The 22,612-nt window shown below is 37.1% G+C and overlaps 2 protein-coding genes across 2 annotated transcripts; one reads left to right on the forward strand and one right to left on the reverse strand.

The window, feature by feature from the left end:
- Window positions 1-5,116: 5,116 nt before the first annotated feature.
- LOC139713780 (uncharacterized) lies at window positions 5,117-10,110 on the reverse strand. Its single transcript, XM_071625483.1, has 3 exons — window positions 10,086-10,110; window positions 5,901-5,989; window positions 5,117-5,665 (listed from the first exon to the last, which is right to left on the reverse strand). The coding sequence occupies exons 1-3, from the start codon at window positions 10,108-10,110 to the stop codon at window positions 5,117-5,119; spliced, it is 663 nt and encodes a 220-aa protein (XP_071481584.1).
- A 102-nt stretch (window positions 10,111-10,212) lies between these two features.
- LOC139713781 (interleukin-17C-like) lies at window positions 10,213-11,378 on the forward strand. Its single transcript, XM_071625484.1, has 2 exons — window positions 10,213-10,218; window positions 10,818-11,378. Exons 1-2 carry the CDS (start codon window positions 10,213-10,215, stop codon window positions 11,376-11,378), a joined length of 567 nt encoding a protein of 188 aa, XP_071481585.1.
- The last annotated feature ends 11,234 nt before the right edge of the window (window positions 11,379-22,612 follow it).

A 22,612-nucleotide genomic window follows, 5' to 3' on the forward strand; every position in this document is an offset into this window, starting at 1 on the left:
CAGCTGTGTAACTTTTTACATGTCTATGCGGAGACAGTGCCTAATTGTATGATTATTCCTCTTACTTTATCTAGTCGTAGAGCACGATTGTCCCTGTTTCCGTGTAAAGGAATAAATATTTGATGTAATTTTGTTGAGACTTTCCCGCAAATTCTGAGGGGCAAGACCTTTGACCTACGCTGGTTGCATTGCACAATATATTGAGCATGAAACATCCGACTTGAAAACTCTTAAGATGGACAGATATGTATGGCACGGCATTGTTTCCCTATCTCAGACGTGTCCGTCAAGCTGTATAATTGATTCAAAACCTTTTGATGTAATGCAAAGACACTCATATCAACTTCTTTTGCAACTAAGGTAGAATTTCATCCCTGATATTATTTTGTAAGATATGCAGTTCTTGTTAAATTGATATTTTTCGCTCTTAATTTTTTTTTTTTTTACCCTGACAATTTTTATACTTTGCCAGTACCATTTTGCCCTTCCACCAAGTTGCCCTGTATGGATATGTGTGTGCTGATGAAATGTACTTTCATATGTATTCCGCACTGTCATAACGTGACGGATGTTGTGGTGGACTGTTTTTTCCTCTGTTATATAGTTTAGTTCTCCTTGAGTAGACGGAAATGTAAGTTCCCATCTGTGAAATCTTAGTACTCTTTGAGTAGACGGAAATGTATGTTCCCATCTGTGAAATCCAAACTATGCGGAATTCTCCGAAGTGTCTGATGTCATTGTTACACGCATATCGTTGTTATTTTATTCCGAAGTTATAAATATATCCCTTTCTATTTGAGAAGTAACCGTATGTGCTTGTACTCTAGTTTTTCTGGTTTCGATGCTGTTACTTCTCCTTGTCTCTTTAGAGTTTATCAGCATTGATAGTCTAGAAGATAATAATAAAAAAAGGTCATATGAAAGTCAGTGTGGTATGCACATTTGTTCGATGTTTTCTACGCTATTTATTCAGGTTTGGTTTATTGGATGTAGCAAAGTCTATTGGACCTAACGAATCTCCATCAAAACAATCACAGGTTTCCTAATGTTCACTTGGAAGCTCCCCTTTTATGCACATTTTCAGAAGTAATCCCACTAAGCAACCAAAACAGTATGTAGATTCAGTGTAGATGATTATCGATCAGGATCCCTGCTGATCGGTACAGCAACAATATCTGATTGGAGTGAACATGAGCGTCAAAATGTGTACAATCTTATTCGACAGGTGTATGATCACGGCGGAGAAATATTTGTTTATCTACAAGACAATTAACGAAGAGAAAGAAGGATGTCGATCTAACGGGACAATAGCTCATTTGGATCATTAACTCCAAAAATAACTATTGATTACTTTTTTGATCAGTCTACATTATTTTGATCTTGCCAGGGGAAGAGAAAATGACAGTCTAGTGAACTTGGCGGAAATACGAAAATCCGGCGGACCTTGTTCTATCGCACCTCCGTGTGAATAATGGCATCCTACAATACCAGGACGAGAGGAGGCTCAAATTCGAGATCTCTTTCACGTATGCATTTTTTTTACACCGTTTGCAACAAAATGTCAAGGTCCCAAAATATCCAGATTGTAAATGTGCACTGCACTGCATATCAATTTCAAATTAAGATGTTGTGATTCTCCAATGCTTCTTCCAACATATCGCTTTTCCTTAGGTTACTTAAGATCCTTAAGAAACTTTGCATGTAAAAGATTGTATTCAAAACCTTTAGTTGTCTAATCACCCACACTGTATGCATGGCTCAGGTTCTCTTCGATGTTTCAACTGATCGTCGACAAGGTCCTCTCATTCTAGTTTATACCCGTCACTGTCAGGCAATGTCAGGTGTCCATAACTTGCACAGACCTATTTGATTAGAGAAGAACGAAAGTTATAACACGGCTTCTCTCAAGTTGTATCGGTTGAGGAGAAATCTAGTTGTGGCGCCTCGGTTAGGAGTCTTTGATATACCCCCCCCCCCCCCTCCCCCGAAAGAAGATTTAAAAGGACTGGAAACTACGAAATGTAAGGTACAAAGTTAAGCAGTTAAGCAGAAATCTAGACAAAAGTCAGTAGAGCAAAGGTCTGCCTGTGGTGACTCCGGTTGGGAGTCTTTTTAAGATATAAGGGCATTGATGGAAACAAAGAAACTCACGGTTAAAATTCATTTGAAAAATGTAGCAGTTTCTTATTATAATACCCCTGCATTAGAGCAAAAATACTCTGACAGAAGAAATCACAGTTCTCGTTGTACGCAAAGCTATTACGATCATTTTCCGATAAGTCCCCTATTTAAAAGGGAGGAAATTAAAATCAACATTATTCTATACTTGTGTGTTTGGAACACCGATTTACAAATCGCGAATATTTCAAAATCTTGGATCAATGCATTCTTCACTTCTGAAGTAACCCTATTCAATTCGTTCATTCTCATTATACCGGTAAATGGCATAGACAAACAGTATAGTACCTGTAAGTCTCGAAATGAAATCACAACCCAAATCAAAAACTCCGTCCCTACGTAAGACCAACTTTTCGAAACTTTCGTCCAGTGATATCTAAAATAGTCTTTAAATGATCATCCAACTCATACTCCTCATTTTTTTTCTTTTAAATGGAAACAACGTATTCTATTATTCAATTCAATTTAATTCAATCATAGTTATGTCCAATCAACGAAAATCAAAACATGGTATAAAGTTTACATGTCATGAAATAATATTGTTCAAACGTTGACATGTAGTATCCGAGATAAATTATATAACAACATACATCTGTATATATACAATAATTACGAGGAACAATACATTTCTACTTCGGGGGCGTGCGGAAAATATATTCAATTATGGAAAATAGTGATCCACTAAAAAGCAAAGCTTGTGGGACGTGGATCGCTAGATAAATAATGAGTAAAATATATATTATTCGAGGGTTTTTATAGCTATCATATTTGATATAGATTATTTAAGTCATTTGTAAAGATTGTAAAAATGCGTAAAGATTAGGCATTTTAATGTTTCTTTCACGATTTCTTCCTAACGAGTAGAAATTGCCTTCCTTTTTGTGATGCGTGCTTGTTTCAGGCTTTGGCTGTGTATACGCACGTTACATTGGTGTGTTTGTTTGTGTGTGTGTGTGTGTGTGTGTGTGTGTGTGTGGGCGTGTGTGTGTGTTATTTCAAGTAAGCCTACATGATTACATCAAAATTATGTTGAATGATGTATGTATCTGCTCAGTCTGAGAGATAAGAAAATGTTGACTCACTTCTCTTCTCACTGAGCGCACTCCCTAAATCTTACACATATTCACTGAAATGATATATCCACACACACACACACACACACACACACACACACACACACACATACATGCATACATACAACTAAATGCACACCCTTGCAACCACACGATCAAGCACATCAACATCAGATCTACAAGGCCACACTCAAACTCTTACGCACACGTACAAATGCGGAAACAGAAAATGATACCGGTCACTTGTGGTTAGCAGGGTTGCTAAGCAAGTCGGCGAACAGATTCCACACGTCAATCTTTATTCGATACAATGTATGTATATATATATATATATATATATATATATATATATATGTATATATATATATATCGTTATGTCATTTAAGTATTTGTAAACTCTTTGGGAAGTCAATAATGTGTTCAGACACGATACATTATCATTCATGCTTTTTATTGTATTCAATAAATAAAAAGTGCCCTTTGTAATAGGTACATGCATGCAAAGCATTTACGCGGAATATACTTGAGAAGTACCGTTTCCCACCCCATGAGGAAATTAAATATCTAGCCATGTCTAAACACTCCTTATAGTCATTATCTTGGTTAAGTGCTTTGGTTTGATATTACAGAAGTATGAATCAAACTTAAAATGCGACAGAAAACCACATTATTTACTCTTTCGAAACCCCATCTATGTGTACTTTATGAGTCATTATAGTATACCTAACAGTTAAATACATAATATTACAGTCAGCTTATTGTACAAAAGCTAATAAATACAGTGCATAAATTAACAAATAAATAGGTGGGCTGTAATATGTATAAATAAGTATATACATATGTATAAATACACGCTTTAATAATAATACATCTTTTCCTCCAGAAGGTAACAACATTATGCCACATAGTGGATACTTGTAATGCATGACGTCAAACTTGACATTTTTTTTTCCATACTCAAACATTGAGTAATACAGCCTACATTTCTTTTTCAGGCTTTGCGAATTACAATATGCATAGAATTCAAGAAGTAACAAACACACACAGAGATCACGTCGTCATGACACATATAAATGCAGGTTGGAAATTGTCAGAAACTGGAATGATGATTAGATATAGATTTGTATATTATGCGTTTCAAAAAGAGAGATATCTGATTGACCCATGATATGTATACGGTACTAGTATTGGGTCTCTCACGTCTCATAGTATTCTCCGAAAATATTTAAGAAGAATACTATAACACAGAAGATACACTGCAATTTTAGATCACAAATTATCTTGAACAAAACGATGTACAGAATATCTCTCCCTCTCGTCTTGATAATAAAGAAATTATGAAAGTATATTCATCTATACTGCGACAGCGGCTGTAATTTGAGTTGAGTAAAATTCTACCCTGTCGGTTTTCGAATGTAATCGTCACTCTTTTCGGATATTCTGCATTTCTACCTTTCCACTATAACGCAGAATTCAATAATATGTTTAGACTTTTCTCCTTCGATTTGCGATCAAATCGAAGTCAAAAATAAAGAAAGTCGATAAGCGTCATTCATACTGGACGACTATATGCCCATTTTCAACAAAGACTAAATTACATCAGTTATCAAATGTAAGATAAGAAATAAATCTAAGATAAGAAGTATAATAAAAGCAAGTCAGTTGTAATAGAACTAGATATAATGGCATTTGTATAGCTTCCTACTATGGAAGTGGAGAATCGTATCTTTCATAAGGACAAGGTGTACGGCAATACTGAAGTTTAGCACATCTTATAAGAATACATTAAAAATATTTGAATAGTCAATACTGAATACATTGGAGCAAGAACTCAAGACATGGATATTTCACCAACAGCTGGCCTCTTATGCTCGTCTCATACAGGCACATGACACGGGGACTTGAAGAGTCCTCTGCTCGTACCGGAAGTGGCCATCCACACACTGAGTCTTCTGAAGGACTTTCATGTTGTACATCACAGGTTGACATCGAAGGTTGGGATCCACTTCGTGTGTGTAAGGATCCAGACATGCCGAACACTGACATTGGGCCATAGTGATCGCCATTGGAATACGGTCAGCATCGAAGCATTCCACGTAGGTCCATGGACACGAGGCGTCTTGGTTCTCCTGACTTCCAGCGTTTGGTTTCTCTCCTACAGGGCAGGCCTGCGGGCTGGAGTCGCCACTAAACGGACAGCTTGACGTATCGGGCAGGCCCATGTCACTGGCAGACAGGTTGAAACTCTGTACGGCGAATGCCGCAGAGTTAGGATAGAATAATTCCGCACTCACTTCTCGACGGTGGACGTCAGCAGCGTCCGTGGGGAGACATGCCTGAGAGGTGCTCGGGATCGGCGAAGACATGACAGCTCCGAAGATTGTCGCAATTAATGATGCTATAAGATATGCGCTCTGTATTCAAAACAAAAGAGGAACAAATAAATACTTTTATTTCACCTTGGAATAGCAGTTTCCGATGGCTGACTCTATATCATGCTTGTAGACATATCATTCTAATTCTTATGAAAAAAAAATGGTTTTAAAATCTCAAAGGCCCACAGACATATTCGTTGCTTCACTGAATGAAACTGGTTGTATTATTCATCATGTGATCGCTCATGATAATCTTCTCAATAGGTAAACCTACTTTCTCAAAGACGAGCTTCACATTACTTACATTCATATTGACGTTTCGTATGATGTCCTGCTTGTATTCGATCGTCACCGTGTTCTGTGCTTCAAGACCGGTTGGGAATCAGAAATGCTGAGTGTCTGTTTCCGAAGGTGGCTAGACGAAAGAGCACTTGGGGTTTGATGTTGGCTGTGAAGGGATGGTGGTTGATAGGACCCATCGAATTGATCGCAGCTATATAAACCCTCGACTTGCCGGACCTATATTACGTCATGTTTGCAAATTCGGAACGTGTCTTCATGCTTTCCACTTCCTTGCCCCGCTACCCGGAGCCGTGCCGTGTCTTCCTCAGCGTTATAGTTTGTTTGCAGGCGCACGCCGGGTTTATGCCACGGAGTGCACGCCTATTCAAATATGAAACTACTATTCTGGTCCAAGAGGGCATTTCCTTCCAGCAGCGCGCCTCCCTTGTTTAGCTAGCCTTGTGAATGCGAGGATAATAGGCTATTTAAGAGAAGAGTATCTATCTCTCTACCGTTTTGTTTTCGTTGTTGTTTATTTCACTGGATTTTTCACGAAATATCATTTCCTTTCTTCACAATTGTTGTTGTTGTTGTTGTTGTTGTTAGAACCCGTTTGGGGGAATCCCTTTTTACCTTCACCCTCGACCTATATCATTACCAAATGTTTTAACAATTGGGCAGAAAAATGTGCAGATAAACACATTTGCATAACTATGTTAATCATTGTAAAATAATTAGGTGGACCCCCTATTTCTCATGACAATTGTGCCTTTGCGAGAAGTCCAATGTGATTTCTGTTTTTCAGGATGTGACTGAATTCTCAACGACAGTGCAAAATTGACGTCGTTACTCGTCCTATACTGTAAACGTGCAGTTATTCCATGTTATCCATGTAATCGTTTTTCCCTTTCGGGTTGTGATATTAATCACGATAACGACAATATTTTATTGATTGGATAAGAATCAATCCCAGGCAGGCGATGTATCTTCCTTGTGTTACTCTAGATTTGTGTTGGAGGAAAACAGAGAGATTTAACAGTTCGTATCGTACCGTTTTCCGCTGATTTTATCTGGTCTGACCCTCCGCAAGACACATCTAGATCATTGTGGTACATGAATGTCTTTATAAAGAAGAGGTCAGTTCATTGTTCATAAAGGAGAGCAAAGATCTCAACTGTGGTATTATCTTTGATTAGTTAGATTGCCACTGCGAAGTAAAGATGACATTTGAATAAGAATGCAGCATTGTTTTAATGGCAGCTTGCACATGAAGAAGTGCTATAAAAATACACGAGAGTCACTAAACTCTCGTGACACATTATGAAAATATCACGCACAACGATGCCAAATAAGGGTAAGCTCGATTTTATTATATACATGTATTATGGAACTTCTAATTATACTTATCAATAAACCACAAATTGTTCAACTCTTACAGAAGAGAAGTGTTTCATGCAGCTGCTGTGGTGCTGAAAATAGAAATGAAAAAAAAAAAAAGAAACGGAAAAAGACGAAAGCTAATAGTGGAAAAGGCAACCGAGTAATACGAACATATTGACGGTCAAAATTAATCATAAGTCATCTGGAAATTTGTCTGATTGTGTTAAGTTTGCGTTGATGGATATACATGTTTTTTTTTCATATTTACTTTTTTTATCGGAGGAAACAGTTCGCCAAACATTTGGCATATCTAGTTGTGACTGCATAGGGTATTATGAAAGATCTCACAAGTGTCCAGGTGAGCTGCTTCTTTACTGTATGTCATCATAATGATAGTGGCATGTATATACTTCCGGTTGCTGACTCTTTTATAATTATGTCCCACTGTCACTTTTACAGAGAAAATTTCAACTTAGTAATGTCTTCAGATTGAATAAAAATCAGCATTAGAAAAAAGAGGGACAAATTCAAATAGAGGCCTGAACATGGAAAACACACTGCCAATCAAGATCTCATAAAACTGAAATTTGGAAAGGATTGCGTTTGCAGTGTACTGTTCCTTTCATTTTTATGTAATCTACACTGGGTTTCATATTTAGGGTTGGCTCGGTGGCCCGGTACCACTAAAATTTGGTGTCGGGTCATGAAACTTCTATTTTGGTGGCCCGATCGGCAACCAAAATTCAAACTGGATTGCTTTCATGGCTTTTATTTCGGGCCACCAAAACTTGATTTAAAGATTTTCATGGTTTTTCACATATAATTTGTGACCGTGCATCACAAAACCAACAAAAAGTCGCATCCCTTGATTTTACGTGAGGACTCAAAAAAAAAAAAAAAAAAAAACACCGTGAAACGTGTCAACGAAGTCAATCTTGGGGTTTTCATATTTTCTGAAAGAGCTATCCTTCTTCTCTATCATTCTTGATTTGGGGATCATAAAATGAATGGGAAAGTGTGTCTTCAGCAGTTTTTCTAGAACCTTTTTTGTAAAAGTAGTGAGATTAAGTATGTTTTTTATGATTATTCTGTCATTATTTGAAAGTGAAAGGTGCTCAAAGGATTTTCAAGAAATGTAAAAGGGGGCTATATTATATTATAATCACTTTCAACTCTAGTAATTTTTGACAGGATAGTGCTACTGCTTTTAAAGTTGGTATTAATCATGGACAGAATGTGTTAATACAGCATGCTCAATTTCTCCTTAATCTGATAATTCCTTCATTGTTGTTGCTCTGGTGGTTTACATTGTGTCTTTTGTCCCATTATTGGTGGAGATGAGAATTGGGCTTTGAACTTTTTGTGTGATACCAAGAAAACACTTATGAAATAGTACAGAGCATACCATTTTAAGAGGAATTCAAAGTTTGTTTGATGAAAATCAGGTTTGGAATGGCTGAAACATCCAAAAACAAAGTAAAACAAAGCGATCGTAATGAAAAGTGGGTTCCACACTTTATTGAATCACTCTGTTTTGGATATCTCAGCCATTTCAAAACCAATTTTCATCAAATAAACGTTGAATTCCTCATGGAATTACATGCTCTTTCATACTTCATAAAAGGTTTCTCATTATCTCACCAAAAAGTGTCAGAAACCTGAACTTAGGTCTCAACCAAAATTATACGATGCCTTTAAGCACCTGAATAGACCCCGTACTTCAGAGCCTCTTTTATCAGTTCACACTTTTCCAGAGTGTGTGCTTTCTTTCCAACATTTCGATAGGTTGGAAGAGCCCATTTGAATCGAGTTATACATCATTTTAAAGCTTAAAGTCTGTTCTTTTACAATCTGCTCTTATTATTTTAAAAAAAAACATGTTTGGCGACTTTTTTCTCGGTTTTGTATGCAGGGTCACTTTTGTGACCCTTTTCACATTATGTAGATGATTATTGCCGACTTTTAAAGCAGTAGCATGATTCTTGCTAAAGTTATTGGAATTGAGAGCGAAGAGTATGGTCAGGGTTTTAACGAAATGAAAAGAGGACTCTATGGGAAACACGTAATCACACTATTCTACCAAAAAAAAAATGTTCGAGAAAAAATTGCTAAAAAGCACAATTTCCAGTTCGTTTTATGATCCCGAATTTTTATAAAATGTAGAAGAAGACTTGCTCTTTCATGATATAATATATGCAAACTTCAAGATTAGCTAGGTTGACACATTTCACCTGTTTTCAGTCCTAACACAAAATAAGTGCGTGCGACTTTTTGTTGGTTTTGTGATGCACGGTCACATTTCATATTTTCATTCGACTATTTCTTTCCAAGGCCGCAATAATACTAAAGGAGATGTTCAAGTGATTGATGACAACTTCCTAAATTCGTCCATAAGTATCTCTCTTATAATCCATTGAGCTGCTAGCATAACAGGATACATTTTGTTGTTTGTTCGGTACTTGGGCTTGTCCCGATACTCCGTCTTACGCATCTAGTGCAGCATGAGAACACATGGGAACACACTAATGGTCGAACGTACGGGGAAACCCTTAATCAGATAATTTTAGAAACGCTACTTTGGAATCCGACGAACTTTGGAACACAGCAGTCCATGAATCTCTCTGAGTGAGTACTGGATACCATTGACCAAAAGCAAACGATAAACAAACAGAAATTTCAGCTCGTGATCTAACACAATTGATTGATTGTTTAGATGTCTGATTTTCCCAGGCTGTCCTTGGTTTGACAGTGGTGACACATCCGGTAAATTATGGTATATATACTACCTAACGAGTACCATCGTCATCAGAGTAGAGTTCCATCGTTATCTGTTGAAAATCATAGCTTAAGGAAAAGGGGCAAAACCGCGTACAGGATACATTTTCACATCTTGACGATATACTTGGATGTCACCACTCTACAATATGAAAGTAAGTATACGAATTCAAATCGTAATTTTAAAACAAAACAAAAATCTTAAGGATGAGGCAAATTTGTTGTCTTTTTACAATTCAATTATTCCTTGTGGATTTTAATCATCAGTTGATTGATTTATATATAGGTGTGTAGGTTAAAAGCTTCGCACTTCGAGAAAATAGTGTACTTTATTTTCATATCAAACTTTATTACCAGCACGTACACTATGTAAATACATTATATAGGCCTATATATATTATATAATCTTATGTACATACTATTTGTATATAATACACTATGTATGTATTGGTATATATATATATATATATATATATATATATATACATATACATATACATAAATACATACATATATTAGTATATGTTATATATTATTCCATTTTCAACTTTCATTAAGTGTCATGCTCTAAAATTAATCTTTCCAACTGTTGCTAAGTAAGTTGTCGTTTGATATACTGTTAACGAGAGTGTTTTGTTCAATGCAAATCTTTTGTTGTGTACTGTGACGGAGTAAATATGAACCATTAGGCCCCCTATTGTGAATTTAAATCTTGAAATTTACTGGAGCTTATTGTCTTTTTTTCTGTTTAAAGGGTCTATGTATCAAAGTCGCCCTGGTGGCTACGATCTTGCAAATAGTCAACTCTTCACAAGTCAAGACTGTCGCTCAGACGTGTCTACCCCTGGACGCTGCAGATTCACACCGCAGGAAGATGAACGCCAATCTCTTCTACCCCAAGGCCCCGGCATTTGCTGTACAGAGTTTCAACCTCTCAACCAGTGACATGGGCTTCGCCGATAAGTCAAGCTGTCCGTTTGATGGCGTCTCCAGCCCGCAGAACTGCCCCGTAGGAGCGCAACCAAACCCTGGAAGTCCGGAGATCACGAACCAAGACGGCTCGTGTCCGTGGACCTACGTGGAATGCTTTGATGCCGACCGTATCCCGACGGCGATCACTATGGCCCAGTGCCAATGTTCGGCATGTCTGGATCCTTACACACACGAAGTGGATCCTAACCTTCGATGTCAACCTGTGATGTACAACATGAAAGTCCTGCAGAAGACCCAGTGTGTGGATGGCCACTTCCGGTACGAGCAGATGACCCTTCAAGTCCCCGTGTCATGTGCCTGTATGCGCATGAGGCGATTCTAGAAAAACATTTTTCTCTGTCCGTTGTAAGTTTATCTTGCCATTACCTGCATTATTGATTTAACATTTCAAGGAATATGATTTTTTTTTGCCTGTGCCTGCCTGATTGACTTAGAATTTCAAAGCATATGAAACGATAATACAATGTGCAATATTTGAAATAACTTTGAAAGGTGACTGAAGTATTCTGCTAAAAGTTTTTTTTTTTCCTGAAATACACGTGTCAAGAGAGAGAGAGAGAGAGAGAGAGAGAGGGTGGCAATATCTTATCGCAGTTCAGTGGAATGGAGTAGTAGTGGAAAGAATTTTGATATATATTTGTGTGATGAATTGGGACAAGTATTTTCGTTCTCATGTTTGTTAGCCACTTTATGGCAAATGAAAAAAAAGTATAAACATTAGTGCTAATTTCAAAAATTTGTGTCTACTGTACAGTGGTGATATGATATATCATAAAGATATAATATTGTAACGATGCTCTTATACTGCAGCTGACATCGGATAAAAAAAAGTATCGAAGAATATAACGCTTTACATGTAATGATGCTATCATTCTTATAAGATTCGAATTTTTTTTTTCAGGTTTGAATACACATTCTAAATCATTTAAACAATTTTGGGAGTGCATTTTTCTTCGAACCATTGTGGCTCGTAGTTATCGATTCAAGGATTATATGAGGCAGTTTCATTTTTTTCACTGTTCGTTTATGCTTTTGTTTCCTCTGAGGGATTTACACGTGTTTTGTTGCCTCTGGGGGATTTACACGTGTTTTGTTGTGTCCATTTTATAGTACTCAATTGTTATAAAACAAATAAGCATCATAGCACGTCTTCGATGTAGAATATGAAGGTGGATTATAGCATGGATTCATAAGGAGAAAATGCAATAGAAGGGAAAAAACGTTTTTCTCCTTTGTTTTTACACGTTATATGAATATGGTTTTGATGTTTGTATGAATCTTGACAACCCATACAATTATATATAAAAACAAAAGTTTGATAAAGCAAAAAATACAGAAAATGAGAAGTTGCCATTCTCATTTTTAGTTCATGTGTTTATTATATTATTTGAAAATATTCCTGGATTTTCTTTTCCAGTTATCATGATTTTATGCGACTTGGAGGCATCTTATTTGTAATCATTATTTGTGACCCTGCACGTCAAAACAAACAAAAAGTCGCCAGCTATGAATTTTTAGTTAAGACCATATTCTGAAAGAGCAGACTTTAAGCTTTAGAATGATGTATAACTCAAATCAAATGGACTCTCCTAACCTATCTAAATATTGGAAAGAAAGCACAAACTCAGGAAAAGTGTGAACTGAGAAAAGAGGCTCTGAAGTACAGTGTCTATTCAAGCGCTTAATCTTTACCAAACTGTGCTGGCTGTGCGATGAATGGGACAAAAAAACAGGAAGTAAACCACCAGAGTAACAACAATGAAGGGATTATCAGATTAAATTGAAATTAAGCATGCCTTATTAACACATTCTGTCCATAATTAATGCCAACTTTCAAAGCAGTAGCACCATCCTTTCAAAAGTTATTAGAGTTGAAAGTGAAGAGTGTGGACAAGGTTTTTCAGAAATGAAAAAAGGATTCTAAAGACACACCTAATCACACTATTCTACCAAAAATGTTTGAGATAAACTGCTAAAAAACACACTTTCCTGCCCGTTTTATGATACCAAATTTTAGCATAATGTAAAAGGAGACCCGCTCTTTCAGAAAATATAAAAAAGTTAAGTTCGGCTAGGTTGACGCATTTCACTTATTTTCAGTCCTCACGCAAAATCAGTGTGTTCGACTTTATGTTCGTTTTGAGGTGCACGGTCACATTTATTCTGTCTTCTTTGTATTCACTATTCATCAGTGTTCATGTACGTTGTACAATGTTAACATTTCTTTCTAGGATGCCTTGTCATGTAGACAGTTTATTTTATTTTTCCTGGAATATACGTAAAGAAAATGGAAGTGCAGCTTTTTTTTATTTCTCTCGTAAGAGATACAAGCTGCTGTATAAATGAAACCTATTAATATCACTCGTTGTTGAGTGTACTAATCCACGTCAAGTGTGCCCTAGCTGATAATGTAACCACTATGTGGCAAATTTAAGGATATTGTCCGTTGTTTCTGTATCATTTTCTGATATTCATATTGCATAATATTATTGTTATATTTATATATCCGCGATTATTTTGTATAAAGTGTATATATACACATATTTTATGTGCTTATTTCTATTAAGCATAATGTCTTTATCTAAATACGACCATCGGCCGTCCTATAAACTCTGCACTATGCACACGACTGCGACAGGTATACTTGATGTATAAATTTGCAAACACTGTTAACTATGATTCAATGATTCACTGCAATGTAATTCCATTATACAAAGAGTAACACATGATTCAAATTTTACTTTCTATTTATTCATGAGAAATTACCAAAAAAAAAAAGCAAACAAATCATGAAATATTATGTAATATCAAATTGAAGCTTTGTAGACAAAAACCTTACCAGTAGAATAAATTTGGGAAAAAAACAAAACAAAATGATTTGCGTCTTCGGTTATGTAAAGTTTCTATGTGTCTGTGTGTCTGTGTCTGTCTGTCTGTCTGGCTGTTTGTCTGTGTCTGAGTGTGTGTTGTGTGTTCTTCTTGAAGTTTGCGCGCACTTTTCTGACCCCGCATGTGTAATGTACGCTACCTTTAAAGGGATGGAACATTTTCAGTAATATGCTCTTTCAGATAATTATAATTCTAAGAAGAATTAAGAGTGTATTTTACGCAATTTGTTTTTGAAATACTTGAGATATCCAGAACAAAGCGATCCTAGTGAAAGGTGGGACTCACCTTTTATCATGATTGCTTTGTTCTGCTTTTTTTTTTTATTTCAGCCATTTAGAAATCCATTATCATAAATTAAACTTTGAATTCCTCTTAAAATGTATGGTATGCTCTTCAACATTTCAGAAATGATTTCTAAATATATACACCCCCAAAAAATAATACTTATATTTCCTCGTTTTCTGCTTTCTATTGTCTAGTTTTTGTTGTTTTGTTTCATCTTGTCCACCTGTTGACCGTCATCCACATACTGTAGAGTTCAACGTTCGTCACTGCTCGTATCAATAAATCCTTAGCGTTAATCACTCTTTAAATCCAATACGACCTTCATGCGATATGGGAGTTTCGGGTCGGGTCAGCTTGCAACGTCATACCAATGTCTTAACCCGTCGACAGCCAAGATCAGATCGATTATGTTGTGACGGGGAGCCAATTAAACCAATATCCGCTCGACCGTGTTCGCGCCTTCCTCCTGAAGAGGCATATATGCCCTTTCCGCTCCCGGCAACCAGGTGTACCACAAATAGAATTCCAGGATTTGATAGTTCTCTGCAAAGGTCTACGTTCTAATGTGCCTACCTGATATTGATAGAAATGAAAACAGTGGTTCTGGTGATAAGAATAGTGGTGAAACCGATTACGCTTCGTTCGTAGACTGCTATCTGTATGTTCACCGATGGTAATCTTTGTAAATATACGTATATAGATATTACCGTGATAATCTGATAATAAAAATGCGAAGACATTTTTGCCCGAAAAGCTGTGGGCTTTTATCAGGCTACCAGCATTATGAAGTCCTATCCATTTCCAGCTAAACCGCTCAGGATGGCGGTCTTCTGCGTTCAATTATTATCTCTCTTATTTACTGGAAAAAATACCTACTATGTATAAATATGATTCGTATAAGTTATTGCACAATACAATTGCTTATTTGTGTAATGTTTTATCATTTCAGTCATTGCACTTGCTGCACTTTATATCTTGGAAAAGATTATTTGTGTTGGGCTTGTTCTTTACTGAAAATACAGAAATAAACCAAACCAATTTATTTTCGCTTCTATATTTTCAAAACTCTGATCTTTACAGATAATCATTGTGTAGGGCATAAAGCCTTTCAGGCTGGTTTTTCGATGAGGAAGACCGTACTAGAGAGACATGGAATGGCTATCCACGTACGTTCAAATATCTTGATGAAGTCTTATAATTAACATCATTTTGATCTGAATTTGTTAAAAAAATGAGAGAAAAAGAAATGAGGGGAGTTGGAATGCGAACAATGATAACAACTTGACAAACAAAATAATGATAATAATAATATTCGACATAGAAACACATGGAACGCTCTTTGATGAATTCATTGCTGTTAAAGCCACTTACAGGAAGTATCGGCTGACAAAGTTCCAGTGATCACCATTCAAATACCATCGGGACAGGGATCAGTTGTTTTATGATGGATAGTAAATACAGAATCAATGCAATGTAATTATCCAATTTACCCATTTAGAATTGTTAATTGCAACACGTGCATGTGGATTTCGCTCATTCGTGGGTACGTGAGTGTCTGAAAAATTTACGAATATTATGGATATGACAATTAAGAATAATATTGTAAAAGCTCTTTAACTAATCAAATCAATTCAATGTTAAGATTCTTCTTCTCAGTACTTGTAAAACTGTAACCTCAAGAACATCGGGGGTTTACAGTGTTGCAGAATGTCATTGCTTTTGATATAGACGGTCTACTGTATTTCCAACAAAACAGCTCATAAACGATTTAGTCTGCTATCGGCAACACAAACCGAAAGTGAAAGATATAACTGAGAACAAAACACGTCCCCAAATCAAGCTAGTAGTCACCGCCCCCAATATAAGTCTACTTTTATTGTTTGCTTATTTACACTTCTTATTCATTGTAGGTTTACCACGAATCCAAAAGTGATAATCAAAAATCATGCTGTTTGCTGTTATAATACGTCGGTTTTCGAGGAATGGATGAATGTCTGTATGCGTCTACGTATGTATGTGAAATTTTAGGACACAATTGTTTTGCCACTATTTCTTTGAAATTTCACATCATAGGCCTATAGCTGTGATGCTCGAGGCACTTGCTAGAAATGTAATATTAGATCAGAAATAATGCATTTCATAGCATTAACTGACAACAATCAAAATGATAATACGGAGCCGTGGGTCTGTAGACCTTGCATGGTTTGATTGATTCATGGCCATTTGGATAACAAAATTCATTTGAGGGAAACAAACGAAATATCCCCTGATGTGTCAGCATAATGCAAATTCTAGTGTATCTGAAATAGGCACGCAATCCGATTCTATCATGGTTGGTCTCTTTCGAAGAGATATATCACTGGAGCTGATTATCAAAACAAAGCACAAAGAACAATACGGAAGGAGGGTCTCCACACAGTCCAGTTCAGTTTAGTTATATTTCTGCATTTCATTGCCGATACACTGACAAAGAATCTAAAAAAAATGAAAAAATCTCAGAATTATTGTATACAAAATTAATACACAATGTCGCACATATTTATTCTTTATTTATGAAAATACGTTAAAAATAAAAGATAAAAGCTATGCCATGTAGAATTTACAATGAGATATGGAACACTCAAGATTAAAGTTTACAAAACTTACTATAAATTTAATGCAGAAGACCATCTTCATGAACATAGCTTGAATAGGAAGGAGGGTTTTTTTTTTCTACTAAAAACAACAAAAATGACATTATTTTACATATATCTAATTCTACTATCAAATCTACAGTGAACTTCATCAAGTTAATATCGATGTTCTTCAGGTTCAAAATTATTTCCTTAACAACTTAAGACCTTTATCAAAGCCTCCGTGGAGCATATCTTAATCTAAAGCGCACGACCAAAATTCCACTTCTTTGAGAGAGCAAGTAATTATGAATCGATTGTAGTCTTCAGTTTGCATATGAATATTAAAACATACCAGAATATGTTTCTTTTATTTCGGTAAATGTATTGTAGTATTTAGAACATTGATTGTAAATTACAGAATCCATGACTTACCATTGTTTGATCATTGCCACGTGGCACTGAAACTGAAAAGATTAAAATCATTTTAGTGATCATACCAACACTACAACTCTACAATTCATACAACCACACACACACACACACAAGCACACACCTCAAAGGCAATTTGTGGAACATGTGTGTTACAATGTGTTTAAGCGTGCGTTTGAAAATGTATACACACTTCTGTCTCTATTCAAATAATCAGAATACAATGCAATCATTATTGTTGTGTTTCATTATTTTATTCATCTGTCTGTTGATTTATACATGTATGTCTATCCATTTTTGCATTGATCTATTTTTGTTAATTTTCGGGATTAATATATGTTAAGGCAAGAATATGAAAAGCATAAGAGAAAATCCAAACTGACGGAAGATTTATATATATGTGACCGTGCACCTCAAAACGAACATAAAGTCGCACACACAGATTTTGCGTGATGACTGAAAATAAGTGAAATGGGTCAACCTAGCCGAACTTGACTTTTTTATATTTTCTGAAAGAGCGGGTCTTCTTTTACTTTATGCTAAAATTTGGTATCATAAAGCGGGCAGGAAAGTGTGTTTTTTAGCAGTTTATCTCGAACATTTTTTGTTAAATAGTGTGATTAGGTGTGTCTTTAGAATCCCTTTTTCATTTCTGAAAAACCTTGTCAAAACTCTTCACTTTCAACTCTAATAACTTTTGAAAGGATAAGGCTACTGCTTTGAAAGTTGGCATTGATTATGGACAGAATGTGTTAATGAGGCATGCTTAATTTAGGTTTAATCTGATAATCCCTTCATTGTTTTTACTCTGGTGGTTTACTTCCTGTTTTTTGTCCCATTCATCGCACAGCCAGCACGGCGACTTTTTGTTTGTTTTGAGGTGCACGGTCACATATATATATATATATATATATATATATATATATATATACACTCAGTACCTAGTACGATTGATTGTCGTATTCGTATTTGATATGCAAGAGCACCCCTTCCGCGAAAGCAAAAAAAAAAGAAAAAAAGATAAGAAAAGGGAAAATAGACTGGACATCAAGCATTTTTTTTCAAAGCCACACATCAATAATAGGCAAAAAAAAAAAAACAGTATGGACCGCTTCTCATAATCAAGTGTATTATTCTCCCCCCCCCCCCGCCCCAGCATGTCCTCGTATTAGAGAAGTTCAAAAGTGCTGAAACCTCGACCCTTTTTTCAGACCTTGACGAAGGACGACTTGTTACGGAAATGCACCGGTGCTAACTTCAGATAAGCGATAACAAAAATCGCAGGGCATTAAACGGGCTAACATAGGCGATATTTCGGCCAAAATAGCGTGAGTGTGTCTTCCATAATAATTGCTTTCTCTCGCAGTGCTCCTTCTCCCTCTCTCTCCCCTCTTGAGCAGGCCACATGAGAGCGACCCGCGTGCATGCTATATTCATAATGTGGAGATTATGAGATAGGTTTGTTTGGAGGTGGCGATTCTGTTTAGGGGGTTCGGCGGTGTCGACTATCCCCCTAATACCCGGGCTGCGGGGACTCACTCTCACCCGCTCGTCACAGCCCCGTGCACGTGAGGACGGTGGAGTGATGCGATAAGTGTGATCTGTAACAGCTTTGGAATGGATATGTTACGCTAAGTTGGCGATTTCCATGCGCAACTCGTTAAATTTCTTTGCCTATGGTTTGGTTTCCTGGTTCTCTTTGTCTATGCAACTGTTGGTGCACATTACACGAATTCCCGGGATGCTGTTTCAGATTGGAATACTCAGTGTATTATCAGTTCTGGCCGAGGCCATTGGTGAGTACTGTAACGTAGGCATTATACACTTTTACCCTCCGCTTAATTACCCCAGCCTATACTGAATAATGAACAAAGTCTAGGCTGTCACCGTGCTATGATATCCCAAATTGGTTAATGTTGATGTTGGGATGGAGGATAGAGGATGTGAGAGAGAGTAGTGATGTCCAGTTTAGGATCGACTTGGCATGTACAGGTGCATAGTATGTGTGTTGACATCTATGTATATTACACGGACAGTCCATCAGTGTCGCGTATAGGTTCTGTTTTGAAACGAAGCCAGGGAATTCTGCAACGTAACCCATTTCCGTTCTTCACACGAACAATCACAATTGGACCTATCTGCTATCTCTATGCCATGCTTCTATTCGGTATCATGCTCGTGTTCAATATCTAGTGGAGGAATATCTATGTCCCCTAGTTACACAGTACGCTGATACACCACAAGGTGGCCTGTACTTAATTGAAAGAAGAAGAAGAAGAAAAGAAGGAAAATCTATTATGCATAAATGTGAAGCAGTATTCCAACAGTCACTGAACTTGAAGGGTCGTGATATTCAGCATTCAGCAAATTTGTGAGGCACACTTGCACTTGCACGTATGGAGTTAGAATGTTGTTAGATGCTTTAGAGACTTTAAAGGGATGCTATACTTCTGGTTGAGATGGGTTTTAATTCATATTTCCAACACTTCTTGTGAAATAATGAGAAATCTCTTACGGAATATGAAAGACCATATCCTATAACAAGAGGAATTCACAGTTTACTTTATATAAATTGGTTTTGAAATGGCTGAGATACCCTAAAGGCAAAGAAGTCCTGATAATGGGACCCTTGCACTTTGTATAAATGTGACCACTTTGTTTTACTTTGGTTTGTTTGTTTGTTTGTTTGTTTGTTTGTTTGTTTGTTTGTTTTTTAATTTCAAACCCGATTTTCATCAAACAAATTTTAAATTCCTCTCAGAATTATTAATGTTCTTTAATATCTTATTTAGGTGGCTTCCAATTATCTCTCAAAAAGATTGAAATCTGAATCCCTATCTCAACAGAAATTATATCATTTCTTTAACTGCTACTCTGTAGGACCCATACATACATCGGCCCATTAATACAGCTGTAGGTCACTTTCTTAACGTTCAGCACGCAGCCTGGCAGACGAACAGACAGGTGGAGACGTTGTTGAAGATAATTGGCCTTGCGGTGCATGTCGTAAAATTGGCGATTTTTCTGTTTGTCGCAATACACTTCCCATGCTTGTCAATGTCATTCAAATCATGTGCAACTATTGAAAGCCGGGGCGAGGATAAGCATTATTTGCTTCGTGTATGTAGAAGAAACATGCCCATGTTCTTCTACTCACGTTGCAAGTGAGCTACCACAGAAGAACCCCAAATGGGATGGAGGCATACTCCTATAACATAATATGTTATTATGTGAGTGAAGTTGATCGTTTACTGTTTATGAACTGCGTAACAATAGAGAATATGCACGGTCAAATTGAGTGAATAAAACTCGGTCCTGAGAAGCTATCAAAAGACTGAAGATCATTGAAGTCTGCAAATCTGTACATTGTTAAATGGGGACAAAAGGTTACGTCACACATGGCAGCCGTTTTTGTCCTCTGTGTTCCTTGCCCGGATTGTTAATATATCCAGGGCGTCAAGGTCAACGCCTTTTCAGCGACAAGTTCTCGATTTAAGTCCACCGGAAAAAGATAGTTCCAAAAAGAGGAAACTCGGTGAGGCGCAATAAATGAAACAAGGTACCAGCGTTGTCAAAAACAATGTCGCAGCCACTCAACTCGAGCAACTGACGTACGTGCTGCATTAGAGTACCACTGTACACATGATGTGCCCATGGAGCTACAACTCTAATTAACCATTTTTCAAGATGTCGTTGGACGGTGTGTAGCACAAACACCTCCTTTCTTGTGCACCACAGCGTTGGTATTTCGAGCTCTACCTATCAAAAGTACTGAAAAAAAAAGACACGCCCACAAACATGCAATATTTATTTGCACTTCCCCCACCTGTTCTCTGCAGTTTTTCTTACCCCTTCCATAGACGCGCAGTACGGATTTTGGAACCTTGAATCTTTGTCTTCCTTCCTTACCATCATCCTATATTTCTTCATCAAAAAAAGGGAGCGTTTACCATAGAAGAGATATTAAATTCATTGTTAAAGCCAATAGAGACGCGGGAACCATGTTCGCGATCCTCGATGTCAGTCATACACTGTTCTCTCTTGATATAACCGCATTATATAATTGTTAAGCGCCGCAGGATGTCGATTATTTAGCAGCCGACGTGCGCTGCCATGCCCTTTTTACCTTTGCCATTAAATCTCCAAACTTCAAGTCTAAATCAGGACCTGGGCCCTCAGCGAAAAAAAAAAAAGAGAAAAGAAAAATGCAGATTAACTCAATTGGGAGTTTCTTCAGTATATTACAGTGGATTCACAATGGGCAATTAATCTTACTATCCTTCGCAACAGTTGATATCAAAACGACGCATATAGAGTGCAACCTCAAACCAAATCCTATAGTACAATATTGGTTAAACCCCACTGGTTATAGTTAAACTCAACGTTTGTTGTCCTGCACATAGCATCCTACCAGAATAATCATTTCATATGCTGAACTTTTCAGGAAATTCTACAAAACTATTTCCTAAGGCATGCAAGTGGCAATCTTCATAGGAGAGCACGTCAGGTTAACTCATTCGGTGCGAGAGGTATTAAAGTTTTGAGACAACAGTCACAAAGGCTTACGAATCGGATGTGATTTTAACTTCCCGCTTTGGACAAGGAGTCCTATGATGTAGGCTACGTGTATTCAAACCAATTTTCTTCAAAATATCTGTCATCTAACTTTAAAGAGGTAATGCTGATAATAATCTCTAAAATATTCAGCCTAGAAAGGAAGAAGGCAACGATCATCCCTTTAAAGAGCTCTACATGATAGTATTGTTCCTCATGATTCACCGGCTGACCTGCCTTCGCCAGGGATTAGAGCGGGATGCAAGGCGGGAGACAGTGGACGGCTCGGAGATGACTAACTCCCTGCCTGCCACGGTAGTAGCTAACGGTATCTTTTGAGTCTTTTGACAGGAACCCTTCCCAGCACCAGCTCCCCTGCCTCAAAGGTGAGATCAAGAGCCAAGCACGACAAGTGTCGGGGCAATTTAAAGGGCGAGCTAATCAAAGGCGAGCTCGTAATAATCCTCCTTAGTTTCCAAATGCAATATACCACATCCGTTCGGTGCATTTTTCAATTACCTCTCAATAATCACTGAAAAAGAACTGTAAGTCATTTTCTCTTGGTTTTATTCTTCTTCTAATTTTGTAAGAAAAGCTTGATTAGAATGCCTGCCAGTCTAGTTCGCAAGATACATTAATCCTCCATAGAAATATTGACGGTACTGTCTTGCATTTTGCAATGCTCGTGTGTGCCTTGCAATAGCACTGCTTAGTAATCACGATAGGGAAGATGGTAAGCTCCCCTATGCTTTATCACAAAGGCCGTAATATACATGCACTGACT

This window comes from Diadema antillarum, unplaced genomic scaffold, assembly GCF_040938485.1.
Source record: "Diadema antillarum isolate AM-2024a unplaced genomic scaffold, OU_Dant_1.0 seq00002063_RagTag, whole genome shotgun sequence".
NCBI lineage: Eukaryota > Metazoa > Echinodermata > Echinoidea > Diadematoida > Diadematidae > Diadema > Diadema antillarum.